Consider the following 14810-nt stretch of genomic DNA (forward strand, 5'->3'; position numbering starts at 1 on the left):
CTATCTCTATCTCTATATATCTATCTCTATCTCTCTCTCTATATCTCTATCTCTGTCTCTCTCTATCTCTATCTCTATCTCTATCTCTATATCTATCTCTATCTCTATCTCTATATATCTATCTCTATCTCTATCTCTATCTCTATATATCTATCTCTATCTCTATCTCTATCTCTATATATCTATCTCTATCTCTATCTCTATCTCTATATATCTATCTCTATCTCTATCTCTATCTCTATATATCTATCTCTATCTCTATCTCTATCTCTATATATCTATCTCTATCTCTATCTCTATCTCTATATATCTATCTCTATCTCTATCTCTATCTCTATATATCTATCTCTATCTCTATCTCTATCTCTATATATCTATCTCTATCTCTATCTCTATCTCTATCTCTATATATCTATCTCTATCTCTATCTCTATATATCTATCTATCTCTATCTCTATATATCTATCTATCTCTCTATCTATCTATCTATATCGAGCTGTATGAGAAGCCTGGTGTTGGCGCAGTGGTTTGGGCAGCGGCTTGGGATCCAAAAGGTCCTGAGTTCAAGCCCCGTTGGGCCACTGAATTAATACACCAGGGGATTGACTCAGCCTGTCATCCTTCCGAGGTTGGCGAAATGAGTACCAGTATACTGGGCCGGTGTATACCCCAGTTAAAATAGGTCTACCATATCCCTGTGTCATAAGAGGTGACCAGAGTTGCGTCAGGAACGGCATCCGGCATAAAACCTGTGCCAAATCACTATGCAGATAATATGGATGATGTGCTGTGGCAACCCCTAACGGGAGCAGCCGAAAGAAGAAATGTATCGGGCTGTATTATGTGATACCGGTCGTCCGTCCCTGTCTGCACTCTAACTCTCAGAGTTTTCAACTTTCACGTTTCATATTTGGTACATAGGTACAGACTGGAGATGGTGTGTCGCGACATACGTTCGTCATCTGAAGTGGTTGCCATGGCAACTAGGATGCTGTTTTCCATGTAGTAGCACAATTTTGTATATATCTTCTTGTTCAGGTGTATATTGTGCTCACTTACACTCTTGTTAAAAATTATTATTATTTATTGACTAGCAAAAACCACCCGTTGCTTTGCTGACCGGGGGGGGGGTGGCGAGGGAAGGTCGAGGAAGGGGGTGGAGGTGGGGAAAGCTATGCCTCACCAAATCTTGCTATACCATGGGAGGGAGGGAGGCATGTGATGAGAGACAGACAGACAGAGATGTAGAGGTGGGGTTTGTAAAGAGAATATGTTCTGCTTTATGACTGAGCACACACACACACACACACACACACACACACACACACACACACACACACACACACACACACACACACACACACACACACACACACACACACACACACACACACACACACACACACACACACACACACACACACACACACGTATCAGCACCAGAACAGCTGTACACAGAACGACACAGCAGAGTTTGTAATGTAATCCGTGGAAATAATTTTTTGCAAAAATAATTGAAACCTGGCACATGGCAAGTACTCCTAATGGGGAATAAGTTTGATTTTTTTTTTGTTTGTTTTTTTGTATGACGTGATAGGTGCCTTTGTTATGACATCATAATTGCATATATAGAACGCTACATCCGATCAGTATACAATTATTATTTGCAATTATTTCCGCTGGCATATCTGCAAAAAGTTTGATGTTCCAGTTCCAGAAAATTTGTGGGAACATGAACCAAAAGTAATCACTGAAAACATGGAAGTACCTACCGCTCACGTATGAACAAATGATCCCATCGAGCGTGAGCATCAAAAACAAAGTGTTGCGACCAGATATCATACTTGGGTACAAAAAAAGAGAAGAAGGCTTGCTCACGTTGCCATGAGCCTCTGCAACGTGACTAAGCTGGAAATAACATGCCGACTCTTGAGGTGGGAATGCTCAAGCGGTACGTCTCATGGAGGTGCATGCTACACTTGCAGACATATGCACGACTAGGTTAGGGATCTCTCTCCTCATGTATCTTCTCTCCTCCCTCCCCCCCTCTCTCTCTCACCACCACTCTCTCTCATCCCCTTTTGATGCACAAAAGAGCATCATTACTGACTCGTAATTACATTTTCCTCTGGCACGACACTGCACCTACCATATTGCACTCCACCACACATCCCACTCCCACGCCTTAGCACCAGCATTCCTCCCCCTAAGCATGCTGGGTTGCGTTGCTCACTCGACCGCGCCAGGTATTGAGGCCCTGCTTGTCATCATCTGCTCTTTTTTTTTTCTGGATATCTAATCACGCATGCGTGTGATGGTGCCTGTCATAGCATAAGTTAAGATTGTAGAAGTGATAATGGGATAAGTCTGCTCTGTCTGCTTTTGTCAATTGCTTGCTTTTTGTCGCACCCCACAAATTCCTTGCTATCCCTGCTGTACATAATAATCAACCAATTCACCATGTCACATACCTTTCCTCGCTTAATTGTAAATAAATGCTTTGTAGAGAAATGGTCCCAGCTCATTTTCGTCTTTTCCTTCATTGGTTCACCATGGTCCATATATCCTTGCTTAGCCGGGACGTTATTACCAAACGATCTGCTTTTCTAGCCGGTAGGTCCTTGGGCAGTTAAGCTCCGCTATATCTGATCCAGTAAGGTGATTCAATTTGGACACGGCATACCGAGGGCATGTCCTTCGGTGATTAGATCACGTGACCATTAGGTAAACAGTATTTATTTGCATTAGACGGAGGACTTTAAGTCATGCGGTCGAGTTATTGGCGTTCACGGTCGATTAGCGACCCGCTGCATCACAAAGTTATTCGTGTGTAACGGCCTGCAATTCCAGAGAGTCTGGTGGGAACCTGAGGTAGCTCCCCACCCCCCCCTCCCCCCTCCCCAGTGGTCTTCTCACCCCTGACCCCAGGGTCTGCAACAATACATTAATCTGCCAAATGGCTCAGAAATTGGGCGTTATCAAATATATTTTGCGTTGAAACTCACAAAGTGAAACCTATAACCATTGTGAAGCAAACCGAAAACCAAATGCTTATGAAACTGGTGCGAGGACAAAGGAAGACCTGTTAGAACCTCCATAAGATACGGGATGAAACTTTGCCACCATGGCACCCGAAACAGGCAAGACATGTCCACACACCTGCTGAGTCCGTACAGATCCATATCTACACATATGTACCACGTCCGTGTGTACTGTATACGTACTTCTACATTGTCACTGTTGACTGTACATCCCGATCAGGACATGAACTGTACTTTGCAGCTCGGAAAGTGGCTTAAGCACTCCAATGGAATGCCTGGCTTGGCAAGCAATTACCAATTGCCGTTGAGACAACTCTGCACCCGGAAACACCCGTGTTGGAACTGCTGATACTTTCAAATCTGGAGCTTACATTTTGTAATTATGCTTAGTTTAAGAGATTCTCTCGGTTATTCATGTGCGCAAATGAAATAAAGCCACGAATGCTGACGTCTCCAGGTGTTTATAAGCATTGCAATACACCCAGTGATTTGTAGCTATGATGAACCTGCATTCGATAATATGAATGAGGAAAGTGTGGTGGGGGAATGAGGAAAGTGTGGTGGAAAATACTTTATCATGAAGAAATTGTGGCTTGTTCAAGTCAGGGCATGGTTGAGCATGCCAAAAAACATGCTGGCTTCAGACCCCAGCGAGGTTACCCAGGAAGCGCCTTCGACCCCAGGCAGCGAGGTGGCAGAGGATGTGCGTGATGAAGGATATAATTACATAAGGCTGTTTATTATCTTCAAAAGGGGTGTTTTAATTAACGCAAACACCTAATTTTCACTCTTGCACTACCTTGGAGTTTTTTTTTTTTTTGGTATGCATGTAAAGTTTCAGGATGCTCGGTTTTTCTCGTTTTGGGGAGTTGTGAAGGGCACACACACACACTGACACACACATTGCCTTTTATTGGTATAGATTTTGAATAAGGCTCACTTGGCTGCACCTGGATGGGTTTGAGGGTAGAGGAGTAGCAGCTGAAATCAAAATCTTATCTGGGTTCCTCCTGATGACTTCATCTCTTCTTTTTGCTTGTTTGGGTTCCTTCTGATGACTCCAATGCAGGACTGTACGTCCAGTATTTGGTCTTTAATTTCTTTTGAATTTAATAATAATAATCATCATGGGTCAGTGTCAAGTGTCCAATCAAAGTGGGATGTCTTTGTACCCGGTCATCATTGCCATCAGTTCTAAAGTGGCAGTTCTAATTATGTCCGTTATTAATTACATAACACACCAGTACACAAACACCACACAAGCACTCCACAAAACAAGTCCTGGTGAGAGTCTGCAATCTCTGATTGCTCTTCTTTGTTTGTTTGTTTTTTTTCTCTTGTTTGCATTTGTGTTTTAAAAAATGAGCAACATTTTCTCTTGTGATGTGCTTGCATTGTGTAAAGATGGCATTAATACTCATTGCATTGATTTGTACGTTGATTTTGTTTAACTTTGACATGCTGTACTGTTTGTTGTGCAGAGCTGATTGAGCGAGCCAAGCATCCCAGTGTTCTGCTCCCAGGACCAATATGGCGGAAATTAAGTTACACGGGCCCGAGGGTTCATTTATCGTACAATGTGCGTGTCATTTGCGATAAGAACTACTATGGTTCAAACTGTACGCGCCTGTGCAAACCACGTGACGACTACTTTGGACACTACGAATGTGATGAGCTTGGAAACTATGTTTGTCGTAAAGGCTGGACTGGTCTGCACTGCAAGAAAGGTAAGCCTTTTGTGGGGTCTTGTATCTTGCACAAGCAAATTGTTTTAAGGTGGATAATATCCTGATAATTTTTGATGCCTTTCTAATCTTTGTTGCAGGCATCCAGAGTATGCCCCTCTTCATTGATTTTGATGTAATTGCTTTTAAAGTTTGTTTTCTGTTTGACAGCAATTTGCCATCAGGGGTGCAACCTGCAGCATGGGTCTTGTTCTTATCCAGACACTTGCAAGTAAGTTGATCTACATTTAATTTTCGTGTGTGTGTCGCTCTGCTCTGCTCTTATCTTTGTCTCATGCTGCTTCTGCTTCCTTGTCTCAACTTCTCCACAATTTCTTCTCCCACTCACATCTCAACCTCACATTTGCTGAATCTTGTTTTTCAACGAAGATAAGTTTTGCTCTGTTGATGAAATTTTGCTGTATTGCCCTCTCCCTCTCTTATTCAATGCAAGGTTGAGGAAGATAGCAACCGTTTGTTAAACAACCCAAGCAATTTTACGTTTACTTGAAATGAAAATAACTGCAATTGGATTTTATTTATTAATTTTTTTTTTTTTGCATGAAGTCATCTTTTTGTGAATTGAAATAACAGGTGCCAATATGGCTGGAGCGGAGAGGTTTGTGATCAGTGCCTCCCACACCCTGGCTGCGAACATGGCACCTGCGTAGAACCCTGGCAGTGCCTATGTGAAACCAATTGGGGTGGTCTGCTTTGTAATCAAGGTAACGAAGCCACCTCTACCATGCCAGCATCTTTTTTTTTTATTGTTATTCTCCACGAGGTTTATTTGCTCTGGCATTTATTTGCGTGTTTGCATTGCACTCAGATTTGGATTATTGTGGGAGGCACACACCATGCAAGAATGGTGGTACCTGTAAGAATTCCCAACCTGACAAATATGAATGCATTTGTCTGGAAGGATTCTCTGGCCCTGACTGTGAAATTGGTGAGGATCTCAGCATTTTTCTGTGCTCGCTTTGTGGAGTTGTAAGGTTGCTTCACATGTTCAACTCGGTGTAATAGAAGGTGAAGATTGCGGCAAGGCCACACTACTAGCTACGATGGTCTTGTGTTTCCAGTTGACAGGCCTTGTGTGACCAACCCTTGCCAGAATGGTGCCTCATGTCGTGAACTTGACACTGGGTTTGCTTGCCGGTGCACTACAGGTTGGGCTGGAATTACATGCAATGAAAGTGAGGCCTTTTTATTATTCCATTTGTTTGTTTTTGTATTTTAATTCATGCATTGGAATTTATATTTTTAAATTTCAAAATGTAAATAATACAAATGAAGCCTGGTGTTGGCGTAGTGGTTAGGGTGGCGGCTTGGGATCCAAGGGTCCTGAGTTCAAGCCCCGTTGGCTGCTGAATTAACACCAGGGGGTTGACTCAGCCTGTCATCCTTCCAAGGTCGGCGAAATGAGTACCAGTGTACTGGTCCCGGTGTATGCCCCGGTTAGAATAGGTGTACCATATCCCTGTGTGTCGTAAGAAGCGACCAGGGTTGGCGTCAGGAAGGGCATCCGGCCATAAAACATTGCCTCAAGAAAAAAAGCCAACCCCTGCACAGCAGGGAAAAATGGCTGTAAAAACGGTCATTATATTATATATTATATATACAAATGGATGATAAACTTGTAGTCTTTATTGGATTTACCAGCTGTTTAATTTTTTTAACCCTTTTGTTTGTTTTTAAGCCAGATGAGAGGGTATGCATTTGGATCAGTCTGTCTGTCTGTTGGTTTGTCTTTGTTTGTTTGTCCACACAGAACTTACGTGGGTTTTTTTTCCCCCCACAACAGCTTTTCAGATTGAGACGGAATTTTCGCCATCGGTGCAACTAATTTAGAACGTTTTAATCATAAATATGATGCCATAGGTCACGTGGTGTAGCAGCAATGTTGGAAAAACAGAAAAACTTTGGACCTCTGTCTGTGAAACCACACCAAGAAAAAAGAGAAAATTGAAACTTGGCATATGGCAAGTACTCATGGGGAAAAGTGATTTTTTTTTTTTTTTTTTGTGATGTCATGATTGCATATGTAGAACGCCGCATCTGATCAGTATGAAAATTTTTGAGGGTCATCTTGGGATAAAATGGTCCACAGAAAAAAAATGGATGACCATCGGTCACCTGATTCGACAGCCATATTGTTTTAAAAAAAAAACACAAATCATCTCAAGTGGCTGAACAGATCGAGGCAACTTTACACATGACGACCTATCCATGAGAAACATAGGTTCACACATTTGATGTCATTGGTCATATGATTTGGTAGCCATTTTGGATTTATCCAAAAAAAATTTAAAAAATCTTCTTCTGCAGAACGGCTGGACAGATCAATGGGAAACTTCACACAAGTGTTCCCCAAGCTATGGGTATACAATTGTGTTAAAGAATATATAATTGATGGGTCACCTGGTTTGGCAGTCATATTGGATTGAAGAAAAATAGAAAATAATGTTTTCCCTGGAACCGCTTAATCAATCGACGTGAAACTTCACATTTATGATATAGTAGTGATGGGAAAACATGTTTTGTATTTCAATTTGTTTGGACGCATGGAATGGCAGTCAGAATTGTTGAATTTTTTTGATGTGGGTTTTTTATTTTTTTTTTCAATAAGGCTCACTTGGCTCTGCCTGCATGGGTTTGAGGGTAGAGTAGCAGCAACTGAAATGCGAATCCTATCCAGGTTCCTCCTGATGACTTCATCTTTGCTTTTTTTGCTTGTTTGGGTTCCTTCTGATGATTCCAATGCAGGACTGCACCAATTTGGTCTTCCATTTGATTTGAATTGAATTTATTTTAGTCCCATTTTAAATTCAATTGAATAATAATGAAAATATAAAAACGTCATGGGTCATGTTCAGCTGGCCGATCTAAAGGCCCTGTCACACCTTGAAGATTTAGCCAGCGTATGCCGACATATAAAAAATTTGTCTAAAACGCTGGCACACATCGAATAGGTTATAGATAAGTTTTGTATGCGTTAAGAGCACGCTGGCATGTCTTAGTACGCTGGCATACATCGTAGTACGCTGAGCTGTTAGACAAATTTTCCATGCTTGAAATTTTTCGAATTATGCCAGCATATGACTCGCATGTTCCGCATACGCTGGCCATAAATTGTAGGCACGTTATGCGATCGTTAACACAATTGCATGTTGACACACGTTACTTGTAAGTTACTCATAAGTTGAAACGCGTCGAGGTAATGTTTAGCATACCCGAAACTTATTTCTAACCTATGAGTAACGTGTTGTAGGCACGTTACATGATCGTTGACACACGTCGACACGCGTTACTTGTACATTACTCACAAGTCTAAACACGTCAAGGTAATGTTTTGCGTCGGTGTTCCAGACTCCCTGTTTTTTTTGGGGGGGTTTTTTTCTTCGGTATGACGCTGATGTTGACACCTCGATTTCTAGTGTGGTTATAATATAATTAATAGGCTGCCGCTCAACGCTTTAAATCATAACTGCACTAGAAATCGAAGTGTCAACATCACCGTAATACCGAAAGAAAAAAAAGAAAAAACCAGGGAGTCTGGAACACTGACGCTAACCATTACCTCAACGTGTTTCGACTTATGAGTAACTTACAAGTAACGTCTGTTAATGATCGCGTAATGTGCCTACAACTCATGGCCAGCGCATGCGGAACGTGTCATATGCTGGATACGTTGAAAAATTTTCAACATGCTGAAAATTTGTCGACGTACTACGACGTATGTCAGCGTGCTTCAGCATGCTCTTAATGTATCCAAAACTTACCCATAACGTATTCGGCAAATTTTTCGTACGTCGGCATACGCTGGCTATAACGTCAAGGTGTGACAGCGGCTTGACACTTCGATGTCTCGTGCGGTTATGATTTGAATCGTCGAGCTGCATCCTATTAATAGCCTACGCCACGTGATCGTCGGCGATGCGCTGCCGCGCTATGCATAAGTTAGACTATCGTTGGGCATAGGTTGTGAACGCTGACAACACGCTCAGCATTCGTTGATATAAGTTATCTATCCGTTATCGAAACATTCTGTGTACGTTACTAATACATTATACATATGTCCAACTCGTTATGAATACATCCAAAACTGGAAAAAACATCAATAGTTCAGCGTACGCCAGCGTTTTACATACATTTTGATAACTTGCCATACGCTGGCTAAAACGTCAAGGTGTGACAGGGCCCTAAGCAGAGTTACATCGAAGTGGGACGTCTTGGTACCCGGTCATCATAGTCAGGTTCCTTTTGTCCATAATTTGATGCTCGTTAGAATTTTTTTGAGAGTTGGTAACCCCAACATTTTTTGAAAAGCTTAAACAATACCAAATCAGAAAATCCATGTTTCACATTTTTTTTTCAATGCATATAATGTGGTCAAATTGGTCGTTTTGGGGTAAAAACACTTTTTTTTTTTAAATTTCAGCTCTGAAAATTCAAAATTAATCGCAAGCAAGCAACTGATGATGCATAATTTTTAACTGGAGGACAGTTCTTAATACAGAATACATATATCTGTATTTTGAGCAATTCTTGCCATGGAAACTGCTATCATTTTGTAAAATTACCATTTATTTAATGTATTGCTTTCAAATCAAGAAACAAGTAAAGAATGAATATGGTGATCAGTGAAATGTACTTAATGTCAAATATGAGTTTGTAGCCAATTGGCATCACCGTCTCTAATGTCACTCATCATTGCCATCATCATCATCACTATTGTGGTCATGCCGTTCAATGTTTGAGTCCTCGTCATTCTCACACGAAGTGCTGCACATGCAAAGATCGGTGCATGTTAAGTTCTTGGCCCTGCAGGAACTTCTCTGTGTTGAACATTCTGTCTTGCACTGGCACCTTATCTCTATAATTGCCTTTGGTGCAGGGAGAATGTCTGTTGTTGTTGGTTTGAGTTGACCACTCGTGTCCTTGTGGAAGCCATTCTTTAATGGATCAAGAAATGTTTGCTGAGAAATTGCTGCTTGACCCCAAACGTATACCTGGATATGTACCCGCATGATATACTGCCTCAGAGCACTGACAGTTGGTGGTAACTTGTCATTCTCAGCCATGTTCTTACAGAAGAGATGCCACCGAAATTCAGGGATGCTGGAAATATTGACACCACTTGGACAATAACCTGAACAGACAAATCTTGCTAAAGTTGTGTATAGGTCCTCTGATAGTTCGGCATCCTTACAGAGCATAGCAAAGGCATCTACCATGTCGTCATCGGCCTTCAAGTAGCATTGGAACCACTTTGCCCTACCATGTCGAGCGAACCGCCCAGTATTATCGGCACCTGTGAATGCGTGGAAGGCATTGGTGGACTCTCTCCTCACCGAGGGCCTTCCAGATTGGCCCTATTTTGACAATGCTAGATGCCTTTGAGATAGATGTGTGTCTTGGCAGGAGATGATGGTTTGCTATAGCAAGAACCAGAACATCCGTATCAGGTGAGAATATCGTCAGCTCAATATCTCCCGTGTGTTGCTGTGATGCAGCTATTGCTTGCTGGATCAACATATCGGCCTCCTCATGGTTATTCGCCTCAAATTGGAGACCCCTGTTGCTCGACGTCTGCCCAGATGCCGAAACAACTACCACCTTTGTTGAATCACGGTTTTATTCTAGAGTTTTCTCTGCCAAGTACTCCGTCAGATCAGCCTTGGTTTGATCATGGGACAGAAATCGACTCATCATGATGTGTTTGATACTGGTATCATCCTTGACCTGATATTGGACTGGTGCCCTTTCCTTGACGTCGTTTGTCTCTGGTTGTACTCTTGAGGGAATCTTGCTTGTATGTATCAAAAACAAGAATTACATGGTCGAAGCCTCTGGTCAAACTCATCACACTATCATTGAAACATTCACTGAGGTCCTTCACTGTCACGACCATTGCTGGTTTCTTGGTCATTTTCTGGACAACGACCATTCCATCCACGACTGTGACCTTCATGCTAGTACTGCCATCAAATACAGCATCAGCGGGTGCTGGTTCCATGTGTGTGGCATCAAGCTCATCTTCTGCTAAAGACGGTTCCTTGTTGGCAAACTTCTCCAAGTTGTGGATTAGCTTCGACTTGTCGGTGCATGACGGTAAGCTACCGTTTGGTGCAAACAGGGCCCTCGGTGTCACAGTGAATTCAAAGTTGCCAATTGCATCCTTCTGGTCGATGTCCCTGTTGGATCTGGAGAGTACCATCAGTCTACCATACAAATCCTTGGTTTATTTTAGATCTACTGTCTTGTCCCTGATCTTGATTGCTCGTGTTGTATTGCCAGACGCTTGTACTTGATTCTGTCCATGGCAAAAGATATCTTGCTGAGTTCTTCACCAGATTGAAGATGAAGGTTTTAGTCGGCATTTCGAGATGCTGCAACAAAATGCAGAATTGCAACATTTTATTATCTTATAAAATCCATTGTTAGCCATTTAACAGTAATCCATCATCAGTTGGTTATTTTGTATTGTTTCATATTTCTTAAAATTGGAATTCAAAAAAAAGCATTTTTCACCCCAAAACAACCTTTCCAAAAGTTGAAAATATGTGAAACATCATTTTTTAAATTTAATTAGATTTTAAACTTCTCAAAAATCTGTGGGTTTGCAACTCTCCAATAAATTCCAACGAAATTATACAAGGAACCTGACTATCACTACCAGCAGTTATAAAGTGGCAGTTCTAATTATGTCTCGTATTAATTACATAACACACCAGTACACAAACACCACACAAATGTACCACACAAAACAAGTCCTGGCGAGGTTCTGCAAATCTCTGATTGCTCTTTTTCTTGTTTGTCTGTCTTTGTTTGTTTGTTTGTTTGTCTGAACAGAACTTCATTGTTTTTCTCCAACTGCTTGTCGGATTGAGACAAAACTTTCACCATTGGAGCAAATACTCATCTGGAATGTTTCAGTGATAATTATGACGTCATCGGTCACGTTGTATGGCAGCCATGTTGGAAAAACAGAAAAACCTTGGTCCTCTGCATCTTGAACTGCACAAAGTTAAAAGTTGAAACTTGTCACATGGCAAGCACTTCTCATTGGGAATAAGTGTGGTTTTTTTTTTATATAGGTGCATTTGTTATGACATAATTGCATATGTAGAATGCTACATCCGATTGGAATGAAAATTTGAGGGTCCTCTTGGGATATATTGCTGTCATCGGTCATGTGATTCAGCAGCCATATTGTTTAAAAAAACAGAAACCTTCAAAAATCTTCTCTGAAATGGCTGAACAGTTTGAGGCAAAACTTTACATGTATGACTGCCTATCCATGAGGAAAAAAACGTTCACAAATGTGATATCTTGGGTCGTATTTGTAATGTACTGAAATGGAAGATGCTTAGCAGGCAGACACGAGCGGAAGGACAGTCGAGCCGGCTGTGTTGTACAAGCGCGAGCGCGGGCGTACTCTGCCCGGCGGCTCTCCTTTATTACGTATGCACACGCACGAGCCGCGTTCGACTACTGCATTCCTACGACGCCTCAGGCGGCGCGCACACCTTGTATCCCTTGCAGATACGATGACCACCACGACCACTCCTCCCATCATCACGCCCATCATGCATCATCATCATGCCCCTCCCCGTAGGCCCGCAGACTACACCACACTCCTCCCTCCTAAAAGTATGATTAATAAATGATCACCATCATCCTAAGCATAAACATAAACTTCGACATAAACAAGGCACCAAAAATGAAAACAGCGAAGTATAACAGCACACCACATCATATAATGTGTCGATGCGAGCGAGTGGAGCAGCAAAGGCCAGGTTCCGAAGACGGAGGTGCACAAAGCACCCACCAAACTCTGATCGCGTTACCGATATGAAGCAGCAAAATGAGAAGCACAGCAGCACTACGCAGCAAAAACGCCCCCAGGCGGCCCATGCTGACATGGCCCTCGCCGAGGTCGTGGCGACCTTTCGAGCCAACCTCCCCCGGCACCATCAAACGCCTCCGGCCCACTCCCCCCAGGCAGACCCGACGTAGATAAACATTCCGAGGCCGGAAGCCCGCTGTCTGGAAGCCGTGACGCCAGCCTTGATCGACCTTGGCCGGGGGCGCTGAACAGCGCCGCTGGCTGTACGCATTTAATGCTCCAAAATAACCCACGCACCACAATCAGTTGAGATGCCAACGCCCGTCCAAACGGCCTTGAGCGAACACAGAGAGCTGCGCTCGCAACCAGAGGTGGGGGTAACGCCGACCAGGGCACCAGTCTTGGTTCCGAGTCGACCTCCGAGACCCACACGGCAGCTAGACGGGAGCAACTCCATTTAAACCACACTGCAATCATAGGCTCGTTATAAATCACTACGAACATCACTTGAAGCATTGCAAACTCACTTTTCCGTACAGCGCGGTCTTTTGATAAACCCCCAGCACATGACAAAGCAATCCCCTGCGGCCTGGGGCAACTGGAGGCCAATAAACCTTCTTTATTCGCCCCCACATCACATTGATCATAATACCAACTCCATTGACTGATCTCCGCCAAATCCACTTTCACACGAGAACTGCTGGCATTTATTTCAACAACGTTAAACTGCATCACTAGAGCAAGGAAAAACAGATATGCCATGAACAACCTACAACCCACATCACGAGCCCGTTTCTTGGTTGTCGACTCGATGTTGTGACTCGCGACTCCCTTTAACGCCACGGGCTCCCCGCCACCTGTTGAAGCTGCCTGAACAACACCGACGCGCATTGCCTCACGAACACTGCCGAAGCGCGGGAATTCATCGCGAGCGAAGCGCGGGAACTCATTGCGAGAGTTGACACGGCTCTCGCCACTCCCGAACCGCACATCACTGTCGCCGGAAGCAACGAACGGTCACTCCCGCTGCATCGACGCGGCCCCTGCCGCCAGAGCCTCGCCCTCAGTACTCGACGAAGGCCTCGAAGAGAGCACTGGCACATTTGGAGGTACGAACCGGAGATCCAGTCCGAGGTGCGCCAGCCCGTTCCAACCCAAAAGGGTCCGGCTCCTGCATCGTCATGCCCCGGTTGCAGGCCGATCTCCAGGTCACTGGGGTCCTGCTGCGGTGCCCCTTCGCTCCCGGTGCGACCGTGCTGCGGTGCGCGCCCTCGTCCCGCACCGCTAGGCGCGCGAGCACCCTGCGGCACTTGTGCCCTCGCGTGGACTCCGGGCTGCGCGACCTGCGGCACTTGTGCGGTCACCGCGTGGACCTCGGGATTAGCCGCCATGCCCCAGCTGGAGCTACTCATTACGTCCTGGCCAGCAATGGCGCGGACATCCGTGAGTGTCTGCTCGACAGATGAAGCAGTCGCGACCGCAGAGTCGAATGTGATGTCGGTCAACCGTAGGATGGCTGCTACCATCTTTGCGTCTCGCAGACCAGAAATAAAACCATCTCTGAGCCGTGCCGGACGCTCCTCTGTCGTGAATTTGCACGGCACAGCCGAATGCGATGCGCGGGCAGCACGAGTGGACTCAATTCGACACCCGATCTGTGTCTCGGTCACTTCAACCTCCCCTGCCACTGATCTTGTCATCTCCAGATCAATTGGAAGCAGGTTTTGACCCGGGACGGAAGGATCGCTCCGCACACCGCCATCTATGACTGTAATGATGGGCGATGACCCTCGGCCCACACACCGTAGACGACCTCAAGTGCTCAGACCGCTGTCCGAGTGATTGCATTGCAACGCTCGCCCACGACCCGCACCGCAAACCGTGCGCGTGGCCGTGCATGCCTGGCCCATCGCGATGACCCCCAGACCATCTGCTGTGCCCCGACCATCGAGACCTCGGACATTCTCCAGAGCTTGCGCGACGTTCCACGCCGCGTTCGAGCCGAAACGTGTCCTCGACAAAACGAACAGTGAGCGCGGCCGTTGCCCACTCGACGTGGCCGAAGTCGATTCCGACGAAGGCGGGCACGCGTACGTTTGCCGTGCACCGACCCTCTGCCATGCTCGTGCTGGCGAGACCTTTGGCTCTGAAGCTTGGAACCGCACGGGTCATTTGCCGCCTTGCACACGCCGA

At 44.6% G+C, this 14810-nt stretch overlaps 1 protein-coding gene across 2 annotated transcripts in view; it reads left to right on the plus strand.

Moving 5' to 3' along the window:
- The window catches only part of LOC147032177 (uncharacterized), a 151951-nt gene that overhangs the window by 60000 nt on the left and 77141 nt on the right, over positions 1-14810 (plus strand). For both annotated transcript variants that reach the window (XM_085869543.1, XM_085869542.1), the window contains exons 4-8: positions 4523-4768; positions 4937-4997; positions 5360-5490; positions 5595-5714; positions 5848-5961. In XM_085869543.1, coding sequence (XP_085725669.1) covers positions 4523-4768; positions 4937-4997; positions 5360-5490; positions 5595-5714; positions 5848-5961 — 672 coding nt within the window. The remainder of the gene's footprint in view (positions 1-4522; positions 4769-4936; positions 4998-5359; positions 5491-5594; positions 5715-5847; positions 5962-14810) is intronic.

Source organism: Eptatretus burgeri, chromosome 2, assembly GCF_056783735.1.
Source record: "Eptatretus burgeri isolate ZD-2024b chromosome 2, Ebu_testis_v1, whole genome shotgun sequence".
Lineage (NCBI taxonomy): Eukaryota > Metazoa > Chordata > Myxini > Myxiniformes > Myxinidae > Eptatretus > Eptatretus burgeri.